The sequence below is a fragment of the Mauremys reevesii genome, linkage group 3 (genome assembly GCF_016161935.1).
Source record: "Mauremys reevesii isolate NIE-2019 linkage group 3, ASM1616193v1, whole genome shotgun sequence".
Lineage (NCBI taxonomy): Eukaryota > Metazoa > Chordata > Testudines > Geoemydidae > Mauremys > Mauremys reevesii.
In genome coordinates this window covers 165,141,511-165,168,671 of record NC_052625.1, presented here as the reverse complement: position 1 = coordinate 165,168,671, position 27,161 = coordinate 165,141,511, and the positions used below count along the sequence as shown (strand labels likewise).

Sequence of the window (27,161 nt, the reverse complement as noted above, 5' to 3'; positions counted from 1 at the left end):
GAAATAAATCGATCCTCGATAGATCAATCGCTATCCGGCAGGTAGTGTGGACGTACCCTATATGAAACATCTATTTGAGACTCTAAGAGAATGTTCTTTACTTACATGTTTAAATCTCTCAAAGATTTTTATTGAAAAAAACCAATGCAAGTAGTCTAGTACAATTCTTAGAAAAAGCAGTAAATGCAGCAATGATGAAAAGATGATTTGGTAAGATAACAGATTTTAATTTTGAACATGCAAAAAGATTATGTATAATAATGAATTTATTTTTGAGGCAAATTTTATTTATATCCTCTTATCTTTTTTGCTTTAGTTGTGTTTCTCTCTTTTCAAACTTAATAGTGCAATCAGTCTCTCAGTTTTAAAATGTTAATAGTAATACATCTGGAACAAGCTATAAAACTAATCTTTTCCAGGAAATGGTTTAGTTTTTCATAAGGTTTCCAAGTGAAAATGCTATTATTGTGAAGAATCTTTTGCCTTCTAAAACAAGTAGTTATTTTAATTTATCTGAGTATCATCAGTATCTAACGTTCTCTTTGCAATTACCAGACTTTCTTTTATTTGTGAAAGTGTATAATAGTGTGATATGGTCAGTGCTGCTTGTTACTACGTACGCACATACATACATGTATCTACAATACGATACCTATTACTTGTCTTCATTATTTGTCTTCTGTTGCTATTTACAGCATGACACCCAGATTTGAAAATTCTGATCTGCAAATACTTATGCAGATGAATAACTTTACTCATGTGAGGAGTCTTATTAATCTCAGTGGTAATACTCGCATTAATAAAGTTACTTCTGTGTGTGTATTTGTAGGAATAGACCCTCGTGTCAGTTCCAGTGTTGTCTTCTGATTCAGTAACATTGTTAAACAAGACAGGTCAGGTCAGTGGTGAGCTGGAGCCAGTTTGCACCGGTTCGTGCGAACCGGTTGTTAAATTTAGAAGCCGGTTTAGAACCGGCTGTTACAGGGGTGGGCAAACTCTGGCCCGCGGGCCACATCCGGCCCGCAGGACCGTCCTCTCTGGCCCGCCTGAGCTCCCGGCTGGGGAGGCTTTCCCAGCCCCTCCCCCGCCTTCCCCCCTCTGCAGAGCCTGGTGCCAGCGCTCTGGACCGCTCCTGGGAAGCTCTGCAGCTCCTGCTGCTTTGAGCGGCATGGTAAGAGGGTGGGGCTGTGAGCTCCAGCGGGCCGCGTGGCATCCATACATGCTGCCCTGAGCAGCATGGTGAGGGGGCTGGGCCAAGGAGAGGTTGGATAAGGGGCAGAGAGCGGTTGGATAAGGGGCAGAGGTTCTGGGGGGGGGGCGGTCAGGGGATGGGGAACGGGGAGGGGGTTGGGTAAGCACTGGAGTTCTGGGGGTCTGTCGGTGTGGTGGTGGATGGGGTTGGGGCAGTCAGGAGACGGAGCAGGCGAGTTGGGTGGAGTCCTGGGGGGCAGTTGGGGTGGGGAGGTCTCGGGAAGGAGTGATCAGTGGACAAGGAGCGGGGGTGGGGGTTGATGGGTTGTGGGTTCTGAGGGGGGCAGTCGCGTGCAGGATGTGGGTGGGGGTCGGATGGGGGTGGGGATAGGCTGTTTTGGGAGGTACGTGGGGCTTGTACTCACCAGGCAGTTCCCTACTGGGTCTTCAGCGACACATTCTTCACTCGCTCCGGGTCTTTGGCGGCACTGAAGGACCTGCCGCTGACATGCCACCGAAGACTCAGAACGAGTGAAGAAAGTGCTGCCAAAGAACCAGTAAGAAACCGGTTCCTAAGATTTTGTAGCTCATCACTGGGTCAAGTGCTTTCTAATTATTTGTGTGGACATTGTGCTCTACATGTAGAACACTTTCTTATAGGTAACTTTGTTAAAGAGTATGTATTGCTTATGCAAATGTAAAATGGTGTGTCTTTCATCCTGAGAGACAATGGTCTCTACTATGCAGGCTGCTAATTTTATCTCAATAGATGCTTCTAATGACCTGTCACCATAATATCGAAAACTGTTTTTATCTAAATTCAAACATTTGTTTTTTCATCAGATGTAGTATGTGATAAATACTAAATACTTTTTATTTTTAAATTTTTATGTCCTAGCATGGAGGAGTCTATGTAAAACGAAGTGCCAGATTTAATGAAAAAGAAATGAGAAACAAGCTGCAGGCCCAGGTGAAAGCAGAGACTCCAGTAAGATTACACTTTTTTCTCTTTATTATTATTTTTAAATAATCAGTCTTTGTAACTGGAATTACAATTACAAAAATCAGAGGAATTAGAAATAACTAGTATCTGTAAATTACAAGACAAGCAACCGTGTGCATGTTTTCTTTAGGTATTTTCACTGATTATTCGTAGAGCTACCATTATAGCAGCTGAGTTTCTTTCCAGAAACAGCCAATTTCACTGTTCCCTATATTTTAAAATAGCGTCTTGCTTACTGTAGTAATGCCTGTCAGACTGATTTTTTTTAACTGTATATCAAATTAGTTTGATCTTTTGAAAGTCAAGAAACATTCTTACAAAATGTTAATTAATCAGCTATCAGGATGATTAATCATTTTTAATGTAAGTGACATTTTAAAACTGAATAACTTTGTCTGCTACAGGGAAAATCTCTTGATAATTTTCTATTTGAAGAACAACTGTTATTGCCAAGTGACTTTTCTCATGACTCCCTCTATGGTCCGTGGTTCACTGGTTGGAATCACTATGCTTTCATTTGTAGTAGTTACTGTACATTAATATGTTATGTTTTCCCCCTTGTTGGCTTGGTGCAGTATAACCTACTTGGTAACACTTGAGATCTCAGTTGATCAGCTCTGCTTTAAATTATATGAAAAAGGAATCCTACAAAAAGTGGAAAAGGACAATTTGCTAAGGAGGAGAACAAAAGAATAGCACAGCATGTAGGGACAAAATCAGAAAGGCTAAGGCACAGAATGGGTTACATCTACCAAGGAACATAGAAAGACATTAAGAAGAAGTTCTATAAGTACAGTAGGAGCAAGAGAAAGACAAAGGAAAGTGTAGGTCCTCTACTTAGCGGGGAAGGAGAGCTAATGATGGATGACATCAAGAAGTATGAAGGTTTTAATGCTTATTTTACTGCAGTCTTCACTAAAATAGTTAATTGTGTCCAGATATTTAACACAATTAACCTTAATATTTAGATAAGTTAAGCCTGGTCTATACTTAAAAGTTAGGTCAACATAGCTGCATCCAGTCAGAAATGTGAAAATCTACACCCCTGACCCAGGTCTAGCTATGCCAACCAAACCCCCGGGATAGACACAGTTATGTCAACGGAATAATGCTTCTGTCAACATAGCTACCATCATTTAGGAAGATGATGTTTGTACACTGATGGCAAAGACCCCTACCATTGATGTAGGCTACATCTACTCTAACAGAGTTTTGCTGCCATAACTACAGCGATGTGACTGTGCCGGTTTAGTCTCTGTAGTGTAGGCATACTTCCAAACGTATTCAAGTTGATGGAATTCCCATTTGGGTACTTAAGGAACTAGCTGAAGCAATATCAGAATTACTAGCTGTTATCTTCGAGAACTCATGAAGGATGGGTTGGATTGGAAAAGAACAAACATATTACCTATCTTTAAAGAGGGGAACAAAAGGACCCAGGGAATTATAAACCAATTCGCCTAACTTCAGTTCCTGAAAGGATACTGCAACAAATTAATAAACAATCAGTTTGAAAGCATCTGAAGGATAATAGGGTTATAAGTAATAGCCAACATAGATTTGTCAAGAACAGATCATGCCAAACCAATCTCATTTTCTTTCCTGACAGAGTTACTGCCTACTGGATAGGAGAGAAGCAGTAGACACTGTATATCTTGGTTTTAATAAGTCTTTTGACAGAGTCCCACATGACATTCTCATAAGCCAGCTAAAGAAATAAGTCTGTCCTGTGTCCAGTACCAGTCAATATTTTCATTAATGACTTGGATAATGGAGTGGAGAATGTGCACATAAAATGTGCAAATAAATCCAAACTTGGTGGGGTTGTAAGTGCTATGGAAGAAATGCAAAATACTATACTTGAGAAGGAAAAATCAAATGCACAACTACAAAATGGGGAATAAATGGGCAAGCAGTAGTATTGCTGAAAAGGATCTGCACATTATGGTGGATCACACGTTGAGTATGGGTCAAGAAAGTGATGCATTTTGAAAAAGGATGGTGATCAGCTGTTCTCCATGTCCACTGAAGGCAGGACAAGAAATAATCAGCTTAATCTGCAGCAAGGGAGATTTAGGTTAGATGTTAGGAAAATCTTTCTAACTATAAGGATAGTTAACTATTAGAATGAGCTTCCAAGGGTGGTTGTAGAATCCCTGTCTTTGGAGGTTTTAAGAACAGGTTAGACCAACACCAGTAAGGGATGATCAGTACGGGGGGCTGGACTAGATATCCTCTTGAGGTCCCTTCCAGGCCTACCTTTCTATGAAATACACACACATACACTTTTAGTGATGAGTTCTAATGATGGCACGTGTTTTACAGCTGAAACCATAGTAAAGATTATTTGGTCTTAATACTCTTCAGTGTTCAAGGATTCAGTGTGGTATGATTTTCTTCAAATATTAGTGGCCTTTTTGAATAGCCAAGCAAAAGAGGTTTATACTTGATAGTATGTTTTCAGTCAAAGCTCTGATGTGCTTACTTAAGGCCCTCATTCCAGAAGGCGTCTGTATTCAGGACAGCACTTAAAACACATTCTGTCCTCAATCAGGGCTTAGTATGGACATGTTTTGTTAGGATGAAAAGAACAAACTTGTCTGTTTAGATTTATAAAAGTAAGAAGTGGATTTAAGTTATGACAACCAAATATTTGATAGAGTTTTTCTGTAGGTCTTTGGCTAGTGCAGCGGTCAGCAACCTTCGGCATGCGACCCATCAGGGTAATCCGCTGACGGGCTGTGAGACATTATGTTCACATTGACCATCCACAGGCACGGCCCCCCGCAGCTCCCACTGGCTGGGAACAGCGAACCGCAGCCACTGGGAGCTGCGGGGGGCCGTGCCTGCGGATGGTCAACATAAACAAAATGTCTCGCGGCCCCCCAGCGGATTACCCTAATGGGCAGCGAGCTGAAGGTTGCCAATCCCTGGGCTAGTGTGTGAAATGTCATTTAGTTTAGCATTGCAAAACTCTATTTGCCCTGTGTGAGAACTTTTGGGGGGGGGGGAGGGGCGGAGGTAAGTAAATTATATAATTATTATTAGGGCATGGTGGAAGGCAAATGAGTGCATGTGACTTGGTTGTTAAATTTTCATGACACTTCTGTAATGCTGGCTTAGTTCAGTTTTATTAACTATATATTATCATATCTGTGTTTGTGCGTATATTTTGTTTTTTAAAAGGGCCAAATTCTGCCCTATGTTATATGGGTAAAATTTACTTTGAATTAAGTTATACCTCATAGCAATTTCATGTTATAATTAACAATAAATGCTCTCAAAATTGTTGGCTGGGCTGCTTAAAAATATTTCTGCTAATGAAAGTGATCAATTTTTGCACAAAGCAAGCTTACATTCAAACATTTATGTAATATATCTAACCATTTTACGTATTAATATTACAGTGAAGTCAGATTTATGCTGTTGCATTTGTGTTTGAAATTCCACCACATGAATACGTTAAATATTTGTGCTTCCTGTCAGTCTGGATAGGAATCCTTCCATTTACTTTCAAGCCCAACGTGCCATGAAATAATAGCAAAGTGAACATATACACTGCACTTAACTCGTACTTGCAAATAGCAGATACCCAAATTGCAAAATAACCTACAGAAGAAAATGCTTGCATACAATACTTTGTCCTCTCATCACAAATTAGAACCATTTTATTCTCTCTGTAAACAGCATATTAATTGTTATAAATTTGCAGAAAGAATCTTTCTCTGCCTTTTATCACACACAAAAATGTCTCAACATAACTTGAAGACCCAGCTTGAAGTAACCATGAAAAATAAATAGTTGGAAAAATCTTCCCTTTCCCTGTTTTGAGATATGAGATTGTATCAGGATTTTGGGTGCTTCCAGTATTTAAATGTGAGTCACTAAAGTTTAGGACATGTGCATGTTTCACTTAATCCTTGGAGTTGGGTGGAGATTGAGTGACACTGCCATATCATTTAAACAAAATGATGCTTCAGAATCCTCTTTAGTAATTCATCAGAGATTACTAGCATTTCTGAAATGGCTTAACATATTGTACATTTAGCAGTGAGCACGGTAGCAAATGTGTTAATCAACACTACCAAATCTGTTGAGGTGAATATAAAATAGAAATAATTACTGAATACCATGATGGATGTCATGGCAGCATATCTTAAACCTTTAGTATGAGTGGCCTGTCTCATTTGAAGTATTCTAAAACTATGAAAACAGGTTCAGGAAAATCAAACAGTCAAAAAACACACTTTAGATACAGGCTGGATTACTGTAAAGTTCTCTATGTGGCATGACTCTTGAAGTTCACTCAAAAGTTATAGCTGGTACGTTATTCAACTGCTTATTTATTGATTGGTGATAGTCACAGGGAGCTTTGCTTTGGTGCTCCAATTGATTCGCTGGCTCTCTCTTCACTTCTGGGATCTTTTTATTGGTATAAAGTGGGAGTTCTCAACCTTTTTGGGCTCAGGATCCATTTGTAAGCCTGAGTGAACTGTCACACCCCACAGACAATCCACCCTTCCCCAATTACTCCAGCCATGATAAAGGCTAATGCAAACCTAGGATGCATTAGGTGATGTATTTCCTGTAGAGAAGGGGAAGCATTGTTACCATCGTACAAGGCACTCGTGAGACTCATCTGGAATACTGTGTGCAATTCTGGTCTCCCATGTTTAAGAAAGTTGAGTTCCGACTGGAACAGATGCTACTAGGATAATCAGAGAACTGGAGAACCTGGCTTATGAGAGGAAACTTAAGAAATTTGGCTTCTTTAGCCAAACAAAAAGAGAGGCTGAGAGAGATATGACTGCTCTCTATAAATATATCGGAAGGATAAATACCAGGGAGGGAGAGGCGTTATTTAAGTTAAGGGCCAGGGTTGGCACAAGAACAAATGGATATAAACTGGCCATCAACAAGTTTAGGCTTTAAATTAGTTGAAGGATTTTACCCATCAGAGGAATGAAGTTCTGGAACAGCCTTCCAAGGGGAGCAGTGGAGGTAAAAAAAACCCGAACTGGTTACAAGTCTGAGCTTGTTACGTTTATGGATGGGATGGGATGGTGAGGTTGCCTGCAGTGGCATATGGCCTGTCTGCATTTGCTGTAGCAAATGTCTGCAACAGCCAGAGATGGAATAGCCGACAAGGAATGCTCTGAGTTACTACAGAAAATTCTTTCCCAGGTGCTCAGGGTCTAACTGATCACCACATTTGGGGTCAGGAAGCAGTTTTCCCTCAGGTCAGTTTGCCAGGGGCCTGGAATTTTTTTGCCTTCTTCTGCTACATGGGACACGGGTCACTTGCTGGTTTGAATTAGAGTAAATGGTGGATTCTGTATTATTTGTAGTCTTTACATCAAGATTTGAGGACTTCAGTAGCTCAGCCAGAGGTTATGGGTTTCAGGAGTGGGTAGGTGAGGTACCGTGGCCTGCAATGTACAGGAGGTCAGACTAGATGATCATTATGGTCCCTTCTGGCCTTCAAGTCTGAGACTGAGATGCTCCCTGACCCAATCTCAAAATGTTGATGGAGGGCATTGTTCTACAAAGTTTTCTTACACTGAGTAGCACTTACTCATGCAACTGTTCTTAGTGAACTTTTGAAAACGTTTTTCAAGTGAAATTGGGACTGTTCCAGCATTTTAGCAATGGTGTTGGGGGTGAACTGATCAGCATAGCCAACATAAAAATGGGTGTACTGTTTTATAAACTTCTTTCCAACCAAAGAAGAGAGTGTAAGTTTACCAGACTGAAATAGAACTGTCAAGATTATACTTACTAAACCAAATGCTCATGTCTGTTAAGATAAAAGAAGCAGTGCTACTGAGTCATTATTTCAGGGGAGACTTAAGTTTCCATTATCTACTTTGTCTGAGAATAGTTTAAATATAGATGTTGTAAATACCCTTTAATCTACAATTACTATATTGAAACAAGAAAGTGATAGCTTTATGCACTTAAAACTATTCATGTAGATACTTGGTAGTTCTGAAATCTAACATGATATGTCCACAAGACATCAAATTGTGTTTTTAATGGAATACCTTTTAGTCAGACAGAGTTTGTGCCATTGAATTTAGCGCAAGCGTAGATATTGACCTTGACATGACAAATAATGGTAGACATTCCAGAATAATAATTTGTTTACCTGATGCTGCAGTCAGGGCAGAAGAGCAGTGTGACAACATGCAAAAAATAAAACAAATCCTTTTATTTAGTGTTTCTAAAAAATCTTATCTTATTCATTTCTTTAACTGTCAGGGAAAGGGTTGTTTGCAGATTGAGAGAGATGGGGGAATCTGTACTTGGGATCACTTTATTATTTATCATTTTCACCTACAGTTTTAACAAAAGAATCAAAATGATTAATGTTTAGGGTTTCTGGATAATGCCTGCTCTCATTAACAAAGAAACTTGAGAGTTCAAGGAAGACAGGAATGGAGTTGAGGCAGACCAGCTCTTAGTTTAGTGCAGCTTTTGGTTACATATATATATTTTTACTACCTCATGTCATGTGGTCCCCTTCATTTTTCAATCTTTAAAAAAAAACAAAAAACACTTGAGTAAAATGGAAAAAAAATGACCTCCTCACTGCCTCCTGTATTAAACTGCTGCAAAGATAAACTGCCCATTCATGTCTCTGCTGCTCAGAGTGGTTTCATTCTTTCCAGAGAGTGTGTACCAGCTTTCTTTCAAGAGCTGGAATTTGATTTTTAGACGTGTTAGAAATTCTCACAGTATAGTAAGCTAAAACTTCTTGCTAGAATTTGGAAATTATCAACTACTAAATTGCCGTGTTCTTTCAGGAAATTTCACTTTTGCTTGCTAAACCCACATTGAAATAGATAGTCAGCTGTGCCAGTATCATACCTTTTTATTTTTAATAGGCAAAGCATTTAAGTACCTGTGCAAAAGGGAAATAATGGAAAATCCAACCACAAAACTATTAAATTGTGCTACTTCGCTATCAGCTATTTCTTATATAATTGTAACATTTTGCACTTGCATCATAAGAGCAATAACTGTTTTCACAAGAATTTGTAGGGTAGCTTTATAATCATATCACCATGAAATAGGGGCATTATTACTATTTTTTTAATATTACTACAGCTTGTGCATTAGTATTGTTACAGTCAGAAAAGTGACTGAAAAAATTACTTTAGTATTCAATATTCTTCAGCAATTAATGATCTACCCAATATGCTAATTTATAAAGAAAGTTGACCACTGGCTCTGCTCCTAACTGCAAGCTGTGAATCTTAACTTGTTTCCTGAAAAGGTAGCCTGTATTCTCTCTCGTTAACCATCAAGAAGAACAAATCCAAAATCTAAATCCTGCCTCCCGTATGCTGGAGGACAGCTTGGAGGTGTTCCAGGTGTTCTGCCCATGAATCTGAGAATATAGCCACATCATCAAGGTAGGCGACTGCAAATTCCCCAAATCCAGCCAGAAGCTTATCTACCAATCTCTGGAAGGTGGTGGGTGCATTTCTCAGTCTGAAAGGGAGCACATTAAATTCATAAAGCCCTACATGGGTGATGAAGGCTGATCTTTCCTTGGCAGGGTCATCTAGCAGCACTTGCCAGTACCACTTAGTTAAGTCTAAGGTGGAGATGAACTAGGCACGTCCCAGTTTCTCCAATAGCTCATCTGTGCATGGCATTGGATAGTGTTCTGGGCAAGTTTCAGCATTTAGCTTACAGTAGTCCACACAAAAGTGGATTTCCCCATCTGGTTTGGGAACCAGAACCACTGGAGAGGCCCATGTACTCTCAGAGGGGCAGATTACACCCATCTGTAACATGTAATTGATTTCCCTTTCTATTGCGGTTTTGGCTTGAGGAGCCATCCAGTAGGGTTGGGCTCTAATAGGGCGAGCATCACTCGTGTCAAAGGAGTGGTACTCCCGTTCTCTCCATCCTGGGATGGCTGAAAACATTGACGCGAAGCTGGTGCACAGCTCCTGGATTTGCTGTCGCTGCTTACACCCAAGGGTGATGGAAAGGCTCACCTCGTCTATGCCATCGTTGCTTTTTCCTTCATAGTAGACTCCTTCAGGCCACTCAGTGTCATCTCTCTCCTGGGCTGTAAACTGGAGAACCTTGATCCCTTGGGAATAAAAGGGCTTTAATTAACATGGCATACTTTAGGTTTTAGGGTAGGTCTCTCAGGTGCTCTTGGACCATAAATGGCCCCTCCTACGACACTTCCATCTTATTGACCTGGAACGCTTTCAGGACCATGACTTGGTCTCCTACTCCGAAGGAACGCTCTCTGGCATGTTTATCGTACCAGGCCTTTTGCTCTTGTTGAGCGTCCTGTAGGTTTTCTCGAGCAAGGGCTACAGAGTCTTTGAGGGTGTTTTGCAGGTTGGTTACAAAGTCAAAAACGTTAGTTTCTGGAGAAGATGTAATCTCCTCCCCTTGCTGCTTCACCAACTGTAATGGCCCGTTAACTTCACGGCCATAAAGAAGTTCAAAGGGTGAAAATCCCAAACTGGGATGTGGTACAGCCCCGTAGGCAAAGAGCAACTGCTGCAACACTAGGTCCCAATCATTGGAGTGTTCATTCACGAATGTACATATCATGGCCCCCAAAGTCTCATTAAACTTCTCCACTAGGCCATTCATTTGATGGTGGTAAGGGGTGGCAACCAAGTGGTTCACCCCATGAGCTTCCCAAAGACGTTTCATGGTCCCTGCCAGGATGTTAGTTCCCGAATCCATAAGGATGTCGGAGGGCCAACCTACCCTGGCAAAAACGTCTGCCGATGCCTGGCTCACGCTTTTAGCCCTAGTGCTGCTTAGAACTACTGCTTCCGGCCATCGGGTAGCAAAATCCATGAAGGTCAGTATGTACAGCTGTCTTCTGGGTGACTTCTTTGGGAAAGGACCCAGAATATTCACAGCTATACGCTGAAATGGAACCGCAATGATGGGGAGTGGCTGGAGAGGGGCCTTGACCTGACCTTGGGGCTTTCCCACCCTCTGGCACACCTCACAAGACCAGACATAAGTAGAAACATCCTTGCCCATTCCCTCCCAGTGGAATGACTTCCCCAAACGGTCCTTGGGCCTGTTCACCCCAGCATGGCCACTAGGGTGATCGTGGGCTAAGCTCAAGAGCTTTTCCCTATACTTAGTTGGAACTACCAGCTGTCTCTGAGGATGCCAGTCCTCCTTGTACCCACCAGAAAGAGTCTCTTTGTATAAGAGTCCTCCTTCTATAACAAACCTGGACCTGTTAGAAGAGCGGAGAGGCGGTGGATCGCTCCATGCCGCAATCCAAGCTTCCTTGTGTTGCTCATCCACTTCCTGTTCTGTCTGGAACTGTTCTCCTGATGCTGGAGACATTAATTCCTCGCTGGGTTGTGGACTTGGGCCTGGTCCCAGTGGGAGCGATGCAGGTGATGGGGTTGTTTCCATTGACTGAGAACCACTCTCCACTGATGCACTAGATGGTATTTCAGGCTCTGGTTCAGGCTCTTGCACTGGTCTAGCTGCTGCTGCAGGTGCAGGCTCTGTGGCGCCCTTTGGTGCTGCTCCCCTGACTCTGGTGGGGTTGCAAGCACGGGTTCTGGTGCTGACTGCTCTGCCAGTTCCGATCCTTGGGTTGGTTCTGGCTGGGTTCCAGGAACTGGATTTACAACAGCTGCCACGGACTCTGGCCTGGAGTCCTGTTCCACCACCTCTGACTGTATTCCTGTAGGAGGCTCAGGAATGGAGTTAGGTGTGGAGACCTGTTTAGCCTGGCTGCGGGTCACCATCCCCACCCTTTTTGTTAGCCTCACATGGTTGGCTAAGTCTTCTCACAGCAGCATGGGAAAGGGATAATCATTATAGACTGCAAAAGTCCATATCCCTGACCAGCCCTTGTACTGGACAGGCAACTTGGCTGTAGGCAACTTAAAAGAGTTGGCCTTAAAGGGTTGCACCGTCATTTGGGCCTCTGGGTCGATGAATTTGGGGTCCACCAGGGATTGGTGGATAGCTGACACCTGTGCTCCAGTGTCTCTCCACACAGTAATCTTCCTCCTGCCCACACTCAGCTTCCCTTCGCTCTGGGAGTATTTGTAAGACATCTGGGTCTGAAGGCTGTTGGTGGGACTCCGGGGTGATGAGCTGTAGTCAGCTGGTGCTCTTGGGATAGTTGACCTTCACATGCCCCAGCTCATTACATTTAAAGCATCCCCCAGCTGACTGTGGGCTGGGGCGAGGTGGGTGGTTGGAAAGTGGGGTGGTGGGACAACAGGGCATCTGGGGTCTCCCTGGCTGTGGGGGGGTGGGCTTTGGGCTGATCCCGATGGTGGGGTGTCGCCTCGGGTTGTTCCTTCTGGTATCCACATCAACTGCTACTAGCTTTTTTCCTTCTCCGCCACCTCCAACTATTTGGTTCCGATCTCCTCCGCCTCAATTACAGTTTTGGGCTTTTCATCTAGGATGTACCTTTCTATTTCCTCAGGAACACCCTCTATGAACTGCTGCATTAGGAGAGACAGATCTTCCAGAGATTTAACACTTGCTCCTGATAGCCAGGCATCCCAATTTTTTACAGTGTGGCAGGTGTGTCGGGAAAATGCCACATTTGGTTTCCACTTTAGGGCTCTGAACCACCGACAGGCATGCTTGGCTGTTAGCCCCATTCTAATTCTGGCCTTTTGTTTAAAAAGTTTGTACTTGTTCATGTGTTCTTTAGGCATTTCAGCTGCCGCCTCTGCTAAGGGTCCACTGATTTGCAGCCTCAACTCCACCATATACTGGTCTACAGGGGTGTTGTATCCAAGGCAGGACCTTTCGAAATTTTCTAAGAAGGCCTCTGTATCATCGCCTACCTTGAATGTGGGGAATTTCTTGGAATAGGGAGCGGTACCTGAAAAAGGATTGTTAGGGTTACCTGGTGGACCCAGCTTAGCCCTTTCCAGCTCTAAGCACTGCAGCTCTAGCTCCGCCTCCAACAGCGTTGCCTGCATTTCCGCCTCCAAGCACTTTTCCTGGCTCCTCTCCTCCGTTTCCAAGTGCATCATCTGTAGGAAGAAATATCCTTGTCTTCTGCAGTCAGAACTCGGTCTGGATTAAGGGCATCCCTCTAGCTTGGCACCTGGATCTTGGTCGAGGGAGGGCTGACCCTTCCCTCCTGGGAAGTTCCCGGTCCCCCATCCCCTCCCTTCATTTCTGTCATGGAGCTGGATGTCTGGACTTGATCTGGGTCTGTCTTCTCTGTGGCATGCCACTTTGGGAAGACTGGTTTTTCTAAGGTTTCGGTGCCTGACCTCAACCTCATGCACAGGGCTGCCCTACGCTAACTTAACTATTTAGTTGTCAAGAAGATAGAAGAGAAAAAAAAATGGCTTGTTGGACTCCCTGGCTTTGCAGGCCAAACCCTTTGCGAGCCTGTTTCCCCTCAGGCAGCAAATAAAAGAAAAGAGGGGGCGGGGGGGACTCCCTGGCTTTCAAGCAGCTAACAGGAAAAATGTGTCCTTTTAAAATCCTGAGGTCTGTGCTTCTGGTTCAAAACTATCCCACCATGCTGCCACCATGTCAAGGTTGAATCTCCACTCTGGCACTTTGAGTGCAGAAGGTGGGGACCTGCTAGGATTTTAAAAATTCATACTTGCCCCTCCCGGCTTGTATTAAACTCCCAAGGTTACACCTTTTCTTTGACCTTGGCTTGGTAAACGCTGCCACCACCCAAATGCAAAAAAAACCCAATGCTTATACCCAGGAAGGAGCACTTGGGAATTCCTCCCTGTGGGGTACCCTCAAGCCCTTTCACTCCCCGCTCCGGGGAAGAGCTGAGAAAGAAAACAAAGAAAATTAGCTGTTGCTACCAGCTAATCAAACCACATGCACAAACCTTTTAGGACACGAAAAATCCAATCCTGTTCTTTAAAAAGGTAAATTTTATTAAAAACAAAAAAGGGAAAAAAAATACATCAGGAACTTAGGTTTTTGCTAGATTTTAAAAGAGCAATTCCAAAAATTAAGCACCCAAAATAGCTTTCTTGTGGTTTAGCTTAAAGGTTACAAGCTACAGGGGTTAGCACAGAGGAGATTCACAAGCCAGAATAAAGAAATAAACCTGATTGTATCTATCTAAACATTCCTAATTTACTTACATATTTGGGGGGGTTCAAATAAGTAATTCTAGGTATGATCTCATACCTGGCTTAAAGCTTTACACAGCATTCCTGCTGCCCTCTGTTCCCCTCTTTCCCGGAGAGACGCAACAGATACAAAGGGAAAGCTTCTTTCCCACTTTTTAAAAGTTCTAGCCTTCCTATTGGCTTTTTTGGTCAGATGCCCACTCCTTTTCTTTTACCTGTGGGCTTGTTAACCCTTTACAGGTAAAGCAAGGAAAAAACACCAAGAGGGATTTTACAGCTAACTGGCTGGCTGGGTGTCCATAAAAGGGAGCTACCCCCACTTCATTTATCACAGGAGCATAAACTCTAGCAAATAAAATGTAAAAATATAATTAGGAAGGCCAAAAAAGAATTTGAAGAACAGCTAGCCAAAGACTCAAAAAGTAATAGCAAAACAATGTTTAAGTACATCAGAAGCAAGAAGCCAGCTAGACAACCAGTGGGGCCACTGGATGACCGAGATGCTAAAGGAGCACTCATGGATAAGGCCATTGCAGAGAAACTAAATGAATTCTTTGCATCGGTCTTCATGGCTGAGGATGTGAGGGAGAATCCCAAACCAGAGGCATTCTTTTCAGGTAACAAATCTGAGGAACTGTCCCAGATTGAGGTGTCATTAGAGAAGGTTTTGGAACAAGCATATAAACTAAACAGTAATAAGTCACCAGGACCAGCTGGTAGTCACCCAAGAGTTCTGAAGGAACTCAAATGTGAAATTGAAAAACTACTAACTGTAGTCTGTAACCTATCATTTAAATCAGCTTCTGTACCAAATGACTGGAGGATAGCTAATGTGACGCCAATTTTTTAAAAGTGCTCCAGAGGTGATCCCGGCAATTACAGGCCAGTAAGCCTGACTTCAGTACCAGGCAAACTGGTTGAAACTATAGTAAAGATTAAAATTGTCAGACATATAGATGAACATAATTTGTTGGGGAAGGGTTAGCGTGGTTTTTGTAAAAGGAAATCATGCCTCACCAGTCTACTAGAATTATTTGAGGGGGTCAACAACCATGTGAACAAGGGGGATCAAATGGATATAGTGTACTTAGATTTTCAGAAAGCGCTTGACAAGGTCCCTCACCAAAGGCTCTTAAGCAAAGTAAGTGTCATGGGATAAGAGGGATGGTCCTCTCATGGATTGGTAACTGGTTAAAAGATGGAAAACAAAGAGTAGGGATTAAATGGTCAGTTTTCAGAATGGAGAGAGGTAAATAGTGGTGTTCCCCAGGGGTCTATACTGGGCCCAGTCCTATTTAATATATTCATAAATGACCTAGAAAAAGGAGTAAACTGTGAAGTTGAAGAATTTCCTGATGATGCAAAATTACTCAAGATAGTTAAGTCCCAGGCAGACTGTGAAGAGCTACAAAAGGATCTCTCAAAACTGGGTGACTGGGTTACAAAATGGCAGATGAAATTCAGTGTTGATAAATGCAAAGTAATGCACATTGGGAAACATAGTCCCAACGATACATATAAAATGATAGGATCTAAATTAGCTGTTACCATTCAAGAAAGAGATCTTGGAGTCATTGTGGATAGTTCTCTGAAAATATCCACTCAAAGTGCAGTGGCAGTCAAAAAAAGTGAACATAATGTTCGGAATCATTAAGAAAGGGATAGTTAACAAGACAGAAAATATCATATTGCCACTATAAATCCATGGTATGCCCACATCTTGAATACTGCATGCAGATGTGGTCACCCCACCTCAAAAAGATATATTGGAATTGGAAAAGGCTCAGAAGAAGGCAACAAAAATTATTAGGGGTATGGAACAGGTGCCATATGAGGAGAGATTAATAAGACTGGGACTTTTCAGCTTGGAAAAGAGACTACTAAGGGGGGATATGATAGAGGTCTATAAAATCATGACTTGTGTGGGGAAAGTAAATAAGGAAGTGTTATTTACTCCTTCTCATAACACAAGAACTAGGGGTCCCCAAATGAAATTAATAGGCAGCAGGTTTAAAACAAACAAAAGGAAGTATTTTTTCACACAACACAGAGTCAACCTGTGGAACTCCTTGCCAGAGGATGTGAAGGCCAAGACTATAACAGGGTTCAAAAAAGAACAAGATAAGTTCATGGAGGATAGGTCCATCAATGGCTATTAGCCAGGATGGACGGGGATGGTGTCCCTAGGCTCTGTTTGCCAGAAGCTGGGAATGGTCGACAGGGGATGGATTACTTGAACCGGTTCTGTTCATACCCTGTGGGGCACCTGGCATTGGCCAGGAAGGCAGGATACTGGGCTAGATGGACCTTTGGTCTGACCCAGTATGACCGTTCTTGTGTTCTCATGAAAGATTGAAAACATGGTGTGTGGTTAGTCTGGAGGAAAAAAGACTGAGAGGGGACATAATCTTAATGTCTGTAAAAGATCATTATAAAAAGGAGGGGTGATAAATTGTAGTCCTTATCCACTGAGGACAGGACAAAAGTAAGGGGCTTTAATTGCAGTAAGGGAGATTTAGGTTACACATTAGGAAGAAACGTCCTAACTTTAAAAGTAATTAAGCACTGCAACAAATTACCCAGGAAGGTTGTGAATATGTGAATGTCTGAGATTTGGAGGTTTTTAAAAACAGGTTAGATAAACACCTCTCAGGAATGGCCTAATGCTTAGTCCTGCCTCAGTGCAGGGGACTCGACTAGATGACTTACTGAGGGTCCTTCCAGTCCTATGATGCTGTGACAGTGGTTCTCAAACTTCTTTACTGGGGACCTCTCTCACATAGTGAGCCTCTGAGTGCGACCTCCCCTTATAAATTAAAAACACTTTTTTATATATTTAACACCATTATAAATGCTGGAGGCAAAGTGGGTTTTGGGTGGAGGCCAACAGCTCGCGACCCCGCCATGTAATAACCTCGCGACCCCTTGAGGGATCCCGACCCCCAGTTTGACCACTATGACCACTCTACTCCCTGTCATTCTGGACTGGTGTCATCTTTGACTCCTCCCTCTCTTTTCCTCTACACATCCAAGCTGTGTCCAAGTCCTGTCACTGTTTTTGTCTACAGCCTTTAAATTCCATCCTTTTTTTTCTCTGTCTATGCAGCTGAACTTTCTTATTCAATCTTTCTCATGACAATCAAGATGTTGCCTCTTTCTCTACACTTTTGCAAACCACCCAAGTTGCTCCCTCCAGTTAGTTTAAAATGTAGCTACTGAGATTTTTGCATGTTGCCCTGACCATATCATCTCCACTTGCTCACTAAGTTCCACTGCATAAATCTTAAGCTTCTTTTCCTACCATTTAGGGCTCTTCATAACTTTGACCTTCGATAATGGTCCGTTTCTGTCTCTTATCACATCCCTTCTCCCTCCAAAGACTTCATTCCACAGATGCCGGTCTTGTCTTCTCAGGTGTTGTCTTCTCACTCCAACGTCTCCATAACTACTACTTCACTGCTCTTATGTATGGAATGCCTTCCTTTGACTATCTACAAAGCCACTACCTTTTTTCTTTCTTCAAATCTTTTTCCACAAGACCCACCTTTGCTATGACACCAGAGAAATCAGCTATTTGGGTTAACCACAACTGGCTGACATGATTTTACACTGAGTAAAATCAAATCCTGTTTAATTTCATGCTAGTTAACATTTGCTACAGCATGGCATTTCCAATGCATATTATGTATGTTTTTAATGAAAATCCAATCAAAGTTATGGGGCATTGTCATGTAACACTGTGGAATTTATATTGGTCAACTAATAGACCTTCTGGTGATTATGGGGTGTGAGATAAAGTTTAACATAGTGAAGAAAGTTAAGTTAAAAATAACGTCAGTGGTAAAGCAGAAAATCCAGTTTAGATCCCCTGTGATATGTCAAGGGAAAAGAGTAAACACTTTATATTTAAAGTTCATTCTGCCACTGTATTTCAAGTTGAATACTATCTATATTACTGAAGATTATTACATGAGAACAGGAATTTTGTTCTTAGCTCAGCTGCTCCTGCTGTTTATTTCCTCGGTTGATTTCCTAATCTTCCTTTTGGTATGTGGCTTTTTTATCTTTCCTCTTAAAATTTGTTAAATCACCTAATGGGCTTTTTACTGCAGACTTATAAAACCCTGAAAATTGGGTTAATGACTGAAAATAGTTTTAAACCCTAAACTGTAGCATTGCAAATGAACCAGCTATGTATGTGACATAGTTAAAAATAAGCCTCCTATAGCTTTGTAATGAGTGTTGATTTTCTTCCAATACTTGCAACTGTATCTGGCATGTGATGTTAATCTCCTGTGTAAGGCCAAAATTGTATTAATGTTTTCAGAAATTATCTGCTATGTCTGATTTTAAAAATATGTGCATATATATTTTTTTAAATCCCACAGATGTATCTTGTGATTTTTCCAGAGGGAACTCGTTACAATCCAGAGATGCCAAAAGTCATTGCAGATAGTCAGTTATTTGCTGATAAAGAAGGTAAGCAAAACTTCAAAGAATTTTGGTGAATGAAGAGGGAGGGAACATTATTCTTTTATAACATCACATGTATGTGTTTGTGTGTGTATGAGTGAGATAGAGAACGAGGGAGACTTTTTTTTGTATTTTGTAACGTGTAAAAGATTACTTCAAATGTCTTCTGATTTGAATTAGGAATTAAATTTGTCCACTCCATAAACCATTCTTAACAAAATGACAACCTTTTGTTAAGTGCTAGGTTTTTTTGTGCTCTGTGTTTTGTACAAATCCACCAACACACCAATGTTGTCAGTTGGCCACTGGACGTCGTTTTACCGACCTCCAAGTGAATGTAGCGATGATTATACTTCCTCATAAATTTGTAGTTGTTACTGCCTACCCAAGCCATACGAAAGAAGAACAAAATCAGCTACCATTTTTTATCTTATTATTGATTTACTGATGTTTTTTAATAAAGAAATAGTTTACTTTTTGAAGTTTTAATGTATGAATGTTTGTACAAACCTGTGTCCATTTTCAAAAACAAGGTTGTCTGATTTTTATCTATAATATCTATACTTCATGGGAATTACTTTAGAATAGCTTTTAGGAACATGGATCAGACTACATCCTGCCTCTGATGATAACCAGAACTACATGTGTAATGAACCCATTGTATAGAATGACCCACCCAAGGGAAAAGTTTGTTCCTAGCATTCATTCCTAAGAGCCCTTGTCATGGATCAGTACCCCATTGTGCTAGGTGCTGTATAAACAAACAAAGGATAGTTCTTGTCTCAAAGAGTTTACAGTCCACATACAAGACAAGAGAGTACAGATGGTGGAGTATAAAGGAACAATGAGACCGTATCAGTCAGCATAATAGGCTGTGGTCTCAGCGTACCGGTGGTCTAACTGTTGAGGTTTTTGTAGGCATTATGACAGAGGAGAGTTTGAAGGAGGATAATGAGTTAGTTTGGCAGAAGTCAGGGCCGCCCAATGGGGGGGGCAAGAGGGGCAATTTGCCCCAGGCCCCGAGCCCCACAGGGGCCCCCACCAGAGTTTTTCGGGGGCCCTGGAGTGGGGTCCTTCACTCGCTCCGGGGGGCCCAGAAAACTCTTGCGGGGCCGGGCGCAGGAGCTTCTTCCGCTCCCGGTCTTCGCCGGCGGGGCGAATTACCGCCGAAGACGGAGCGGGACCCGCTGCCGAAGTTCAGCCCGGTCTTCAGCGGTAATTCGACGGCGGGGGGCCCTTCCGTTCTGGGACCCGCCTCCGAAGTGCCCCGAAGACCCGCGGCGGGGGGCCCCCACCGCCAAATTACTGCCGAAGACCGGGCTGCACTTCGGCGGTGGGTCCCGCTTTGGCGGTAATTCGGCGGCAGGGGGGGCCCCCGCCGCGGGTCTTTGGGGCACTTCGGCGGCTGGTCCCGGAACGGAAGGGCCCCCCGCCGCCGAAGACCCCGGGCCCCCGGAATCCTCTGAGCGGCCCTGGCAGAAGTTTATGGGGCGCTCCTCGGACGTGGGCAGGGAAAGCAAGGGAAAAAGCATGAAGGTGCTTGTTTGAAAATTTAATAAGTAGGCATTGGAAGCTGACATCATGAGCCAGTTGAAGGCAGGAGTCAACATCTCAAAATGTTTACACTTTTAAGTATAGCTGTTGGGAGAATGCATTTCCTGGGTTTTGTTTGTCTTTTTTCTTTTTTTTTTTTTTCCTGTTGATCAGAAGTGAAATAAAAAATATAACAATGGTTCTCAGAAAGTCATTTCTGTGACACTGAATTGCATTCAGAAGTATGTGAATCGTCATGCTGATATTGTCAGGCTATTGAACTTTTGTTAATTTTAGCCCAAAGGGATATAAGTTTTTTTCCTGCTTCTCAGGAAGAATGGAATTTGTGTGTGTGTGTTGTGTGCATGTTTAAGTCATAATGTATACATCTCTTCCTGTTGAAAATGAATGACGGGTGTTAGTGGTATTTTTTCCTGGTCTTAATTATATTTCTGCTATTTTGTCACTTTATGATGTTTTTTTCATGGTCCTTGATGTTTCATAGCATCTGTTTACTTATTCCAGCATCTTCTGAGTGATATATTCTGTTGTTGATCTAAATCTTAAGAGAAACTCTTGTTTAAAAATACTAAAAATTGATCCCTTTAATATAAATATTTCTAGGCTATTGTCATAAACATACAGCTAAGGGTAGCATAAAATCCCTCTTTACCCTGTAAAGGGTTAATTCCTCTTTTACCTGTAAAGGATTAAGAAGTTCAGATAACCTGGGTGACACCTGACCAAAAGGACCAATAAGGGGAGAATATACTTTCAAATCTGCAGGGGAAGGTTTTGGGTATGTGTCTCTGGGAGTCAGCCAAGAAACCAGGCAGGGAATTTATATCTTCGTAAATATATCTGAACTAAACATCTAGTCTTGCAGAAATAGTAAGTAATAGCAGAAAAGAAATGCGTTAGATTACCTTTTGTTTTAGCTTGTGAATTCCCGTCTAAGTGGGAGGTTTATCTCTGGTTTTGTAACTTTAAGGTTTTGCCCAGAGGGGAGATCCTCTGTGTTCTTGAGTCTTTTGTTATTCTGTAAAGTACTTACCATCCCGATTTTACAGGGGTAATTCTTTTACCTTTTCTTTAATTAAAATTCTTCTTTTAAGAGCCTGATTGATTTTTCATTGTTTTAGGATCCAAGGGTTTGGGTCTGTGTTTACCTGTACCAATTGGTGAGGATATTATTCTCAAGCCTCCCCAGGAAAGGGGGTGTAGGGACTTGAGGGGATATTTGGGGAAGGTAGGGCTCCAAGTCGCCCTCCCTGAATGTTTGTTTAATTCACTTGGTGGTGGCAGCATATTGTTCAAGGTGGAATTTGTGCCTTGGGAAAGACCTAAGCTGGTAAAAATAAGCTTCAGGGGTCTTTCATGCGGGTCCCCAGAGTTCAGAGTGGGGAAGGAACCCTGACAGCTATAAAATGCTTTCAGTTTTAAAGTAGAATCTTCCTCATCTGCATTTTTCTAATTCTCACATTTTTGTTGGGGAAAAAATGGTCTTTCCTCAGCCAAGATATACTAGCTCAGTGTGGATTTGTTCCTGCTTCCATTCATGACAGTGAAAAGAGTCTTAAAGTAAAGTTTACTAATATGTTATGAAATATAATAAAAATGAACTACGGTTGTGAAAATAGTGCATTTTGTTTGTAGCATCCTTTTTTGTTCACTTGTAATTTCACAAAATTTAGTAATTCAGAATTCATTACCTACTCTTTAAACTTTGCTTTACTTGGACAATAAAAATAGTCTGATCAGTTTTATCTTTTGTTACAGTCAGTTTCACTTTGATTCTTATGCACTAGCATAATGCATCAATGTTTGGGTTGCAAACACTGTAGGAGGGTTTTTTCCTTTAAAAAAAATTGAAACTTGAATAAAAAGACAAGAAGACATTTCTCATGATAATTTTTAAAGTTTATTTTTGTTAAACTTAAATTTTGATACAAAATTTATTGAATATAATTCTCTTAAAATATTTGTTCAGAATCAGTTGAAGCGATGAGACCTAAAGCCAGGGGCGGCTCTACAAATTTGGCCGCCCCAAGCAATCATGCCCGGCGCGAGCAGCGCCGGAGAGAGCGGACCTGCGCGGCATGACTGCGGAGAGGAGGGTCTGTGCGCGGCTCAGCTGGACCTCTCGCGCAGCGCCGGTTGGGGTCGGGCTGGGGGTGCGGCTGAGCTGCTGCAGCCATGCCTGCGGGAGGAGGAGGTTCAGCCGAGCCGCAGACCAGTCGTCCGCGCGTCATCCCTGCGTCCGTCGTCGTCGTCCCGGCGACGCTCCTCCACCGACCACGCGGCAGGTCCGTCGCCCGGCCGCCCAGCCCCCCCCCCTGCCCGCCCCAGTGCCACCCCGCCAGGCTCTAGAGCTGCCCCCCCCTGCCTAAAGCATAAAAGTTTGCTGTAACTACTATATGAATATACAAAATTGTTGAAGATCACAAAGCTGTCCCAGATCACAGAAAAAAGCTGTTCTTTCGTACTTTGTACTGATGTCTGAGCTCTGGAAACATTGACTGTTTTGAGCATGATTCTGAATATACCTGAGAAGTTTATTTTGCTTTTACAAAGTGAGAAGTATGAAAAACTTTCTCTATTTTTATCTTCTGTAGGCCAAATTGATTCCCTGGAGAAGATTTCTGAAAACAGGATGAATTTATTTAACCTCCCCGCCCCAATCTTTGGTGTATAAGAATCATAGAATCTCAGGGTTGGAAGGGACCTCAGGAGGTCATCTAGTCCACCCCCTGCTCAAAGCAGGACCAAACCCAACTAAATCATCCCAGCCAGGGCTTTGTCAAGCCTGACCTTAAAAACCTCTAAGGAAGGAGATTCCACCACCTCCCTAGGTAACCCATTCCAGTGCTTCACCACCCAAGATTGATATGTATCTTCGTCTGATTATTGATATTAGTTTAACATCAGTTATAAAAAGGCTGCACTGACTACACTTTCAGATTGACTGGATTGCAAGATAGTTTTGGGACTGTAGAGGAAAAAAATCAGACACTTTGGTGAACATCCAAGGATTTGATTTGCAGGTTACTGTCCTCAAATACATGGCCATGGCATAATGCAATATGAAAATGTAAATAAGCTTAACTGCGCATGGATAAGATAGAAGAATATCAAACACTAAGAATTTCAGGCAGTTGAGATCTCTGGTGAAACAGAGGTGATTTTTATTTATTTTTAGTTTAGTTTTATTAAATAGACTTCCAAGTGATGGTTTACTGAACCATGAAATTTGGGATCTTGTCTGCCTGATTTGGTTAGGAAGCCTCCTGTTTCTAAAACAGAAGCAAATGAGATGCATAGAATTGTTTCTGCCTTGTGGCAATCTGAGTATAAAGAAGATGATACTGAAGATTGTATTCCAAACTTCCCTGGGAGGAAAATGGGCCTCCTCCTTACCCCAGTGCTCTCAGAAAAAAGAATAGGGTTCTTTAACGTGAAAAATGAGCTCAGTGAACTGGATTTGAAAATTGCCATAATGCGCTCTGCCAAGTTCTCGATTGAGTATACTGCCAGGTTTTTTGTTTACAAAAATCCAAAGGATGCCAAAAACTTCTGGAGGCTAAAGATGGAGTTAAGGGGGCATTAATATTCCTGTTGGGGGGGAGAAACTGAGATGGACACACACTGATTAGACAGTACAATCAAATATTCCTGTATATCTGATGAAAAACATTATAAATTGTTCCACATCCTTAAACCTGTGTGTGCAAATAGGAGTTAATTTATAGCCTACAATCTATCCCATAGATAGTATCTGTAGATATGAAAAGGGAAGGATGAAGATGGATACAAATTCATAGTTCGGGTCTGTTGATTTTAAAGTATGAAAGAACAGCTTTTTTCTGTGATCTGGGACAGCTTTGTGATCTTCAACAGTTTTGTATATTCATATAGTAGTTACAGCAAACTTCTTTATGGCAGACTTGCTTCAGAAATAACTTATCTCCATAACATTCCTGCAGTACATCATGCTGGATGCAGTAAAGTATTTTGGATGGAGGCTGTGCCTCAGACTCAAATTATGCCCCAGTGAGTAGGGGGCTGAACCCTAATGGGCTGCTGTGAAGTTAATTTTTTACTTCTACTATAGTGGAAGTAGAAGTAACTTTGAGCCAGGGGAAGCAACCTCCATGACATTGCCTACTAGCATTTCATCAGTAGAGAGGCTTTCAAAAAAATTCCCCATATGTTCATTTTGTTGTTATTTATAGTTGAGCGAGGAAGGACTGTTATTGACAATTGGTGAAATAGTCAGTGAGAGTTTTGCCACTGAATTCATTTGGGACAGGATTTCACCCAGTGCTTGTAAGGTACTTTTGAATATGTAAAGGACTATAGAAGCACTGTTGTTTATAAACATTCGTTTTTTTATTTTAAAAATCTTTTACTCCTCAAGATCTGAGATAAATGTTGTGTTATTTTTCACTTTTTAAATTATAGGCTGAGATTTTAAAAGAAGCCTAAAGAAGTTAAGCACCCAAATCCCACTGTAATTCCTTTAGTCTCCATTGAAAATCCCAGACATGAGTGTATACTAAAATACTAAATATAGGCATTACTTTATTGAGATGTTGATTATGGTGAGATACTTTTATAATCAAATACTGAGGTGACATCAACTCTAAGGAACTAAAAATATTTACTATTCACATTCAGTGGGTGCCAGAAAGTTCTAGGCAACCTCTTACATTTTAGTTGGAATAAGAATAGTCAACATTTTAAAAACAAAATCAGATATTTGGTGCATTTTAGAAGCAAAAAATGTGCTCTCCAGAAAGAAGTATTTAATGAGCCCCAGATATAAAAGTGATTTCTGTGAGGCATGATACAGCAATACTCAGAGAAATGAGGAAGTTCTGTAGAGAGAGGGAAATCACTTGTACCTTTCATTCAGCTTGGTTCCATAAATATAACAGTTCCATTCAAGAGACCTTATAGGCATGACAATCTATGCAAGTTTTGCCAGAGTGCAAGAAAGTCCCTCAGCTATCTGTCAGAGACAGACACAACCCACCCATGATAGGGTTACACACTATGTCTGGATTTGGTCTTCTGTATCCATTTATTGTCTATTCTTGGCATGGTGTAGGTGACTGTGTGTAATACAATGCCATATCTCCTTTCTCCCGCACAGTTGTTTTCCTCATCACTTTCTGATGATATGTCTTTTTATGATTCCTGATAATTTGAGGAAATTTCTTACAAATTTCTTTGTATTTGGGGTATTGGAGTAGAAAGTCCTTTTCAGTTCCCCCTTTGTCACATTGTGTGCATAGTCACTCCTTTCCAGGTTTAGACTATGGTTTTTGCCTCCCACTTTCTATATTTCAGTTTGTGGTCACTGATTCTGCAGGTGGGGAAAATCTTTCCTACTTTGGCACATTTCATTGTGGTGAGGTAGTCAGCTACCTAGTTGTCATAGTTCTGTGTATGATCTGTAGCAGTCTAGCTTGTTGGTGTCTTTGATTTGATCTTTCCAATGATGTGTATACTGGTATTTTAGGTAATGGTCTAGCATCTTAAGAGCTTTCAGTTTTTATCATTGACTGCACTGGTCACAGGTTTTGAGTTGTTGCGCCTGAGGAGCAATAACATATAGGTGTGGATTGTATTTTCATTTAGATTTAGTATTTGATCATTTAGTCCTTTGTAGTGGAAGTAGTGTTTAGTGCCTTCTTTGGTAAAAATCTACAAACCCTTTATAGCATATTACTGGCCCTCTGCTGGAGACGAATATTTCTGTAAAAGGCACACAATATACATACTTTTTTCTTTACACTTTTACATCTAAGCTAGTAGCTGCTCTACACTTCACTATGGATACCATGTTTAATTGTGATCTTTCTCTAGTGGTTAGGCCAATACCATCACAAACAGGAAAGCAGGACCTCATTTTCAACATTCCATTAGGTTTAGTAAAACATGAAATTCACTAGATTTCATAAGGGGCACTCAGAAGTTTTGAAAACAAATGGCAATGAACTTGAGCCTTGCCATTCTTAAAATTTCTTTAGTAACTTCTGAAATGATGAGCAAATATTTTTAAATGGTCAAAAATTAAACATGGCTACCGTAACCAAACCAAGACAAAACAATCTTCCCTGGCAAAATACATTCAGGAATTTTCTATAAATGTCTATGCCAGAAACTAGACACATTTTTGCACACATGTTCATACCCACACCAAATAAAAATTAATTTATTAAATGAAGAGTGTTGAAAATATTTATTTTAAAATGTTATTTAAATGTAAATATTATCTTGATTGAGATTGCTCTTTCAATTTAATCTTATTCTGCACGTACAACATTTATCTTAAATTGTCTGTGAAAGTGATATTTCAATTGACTTAATTAGGTCCTGACACTGGTTTTGGTTTGTGTTTAAAATAATTTGCAATATTTTTATATCTAGAAATGATTATTTGGAACTCTTATGAGCAAATTAAATAATAAATGCAGCACAAGACGTGGAGAGGAAGATGTAGAATAAATTGAAAGTGTGACTCCTGTGTTGCATTGGAAACATTGGAGAGTCATGCTTAGGAAAAAAAACATAAGAGCTCCCCTAGCGTCCTTTGTTTCTTTCCATGGGGTGTCTAATACTGGCAACGGTATGTTAAGCAGTTTTGTCTGGGGTTGGTTTGCTATGGGAAAGCCCTGCTGCTTTGGGTGTTAACTGCAAGGAAAGAAACTAAGTATGTAGTAACAGCAGTCTATCTTACCCAGAAGGGTTTGTAATACTCGTTTTAATGTCTTGAATTATCATTTGAGTCCCAGCTCTTGAAATTGGTGGGAAGGCAATGCAGAAATGGCATTCTTGACTGTGGTGGGTTG

General features: G+C 41.4%; 1 protein-coding gene across 4 annotated transcripts in view; it reads left to right on the top strand.

Moving 5' to 3' along the window:
• The window catches only part of AGPAT5 (1-acylglycerol-3-phosphate O-acyltransferase 5), a 108,060-nt gene that overhangs the window by 43,770 nt on the left and 37,129 nt on the right, over positions 1-27,161 (top strand). For all 4 annotated transcript variants that reach the window (XM_039532486.1, XM_039532487.1, XM_039532485.1 and 1 more), the window contains 2 exons: positions 2,090-2,179; positions 18,687-18,777. In XM_039532486.1, the coding sequence (XP_039388420.1) occupies positions 2,090-2,179; positions 18,687-18,777 (181 nt within the window). The remainder of the gene's footprint in view (positions 1-2,089; positions 2,180-18,686; positions 18,778-27,161) is intronic.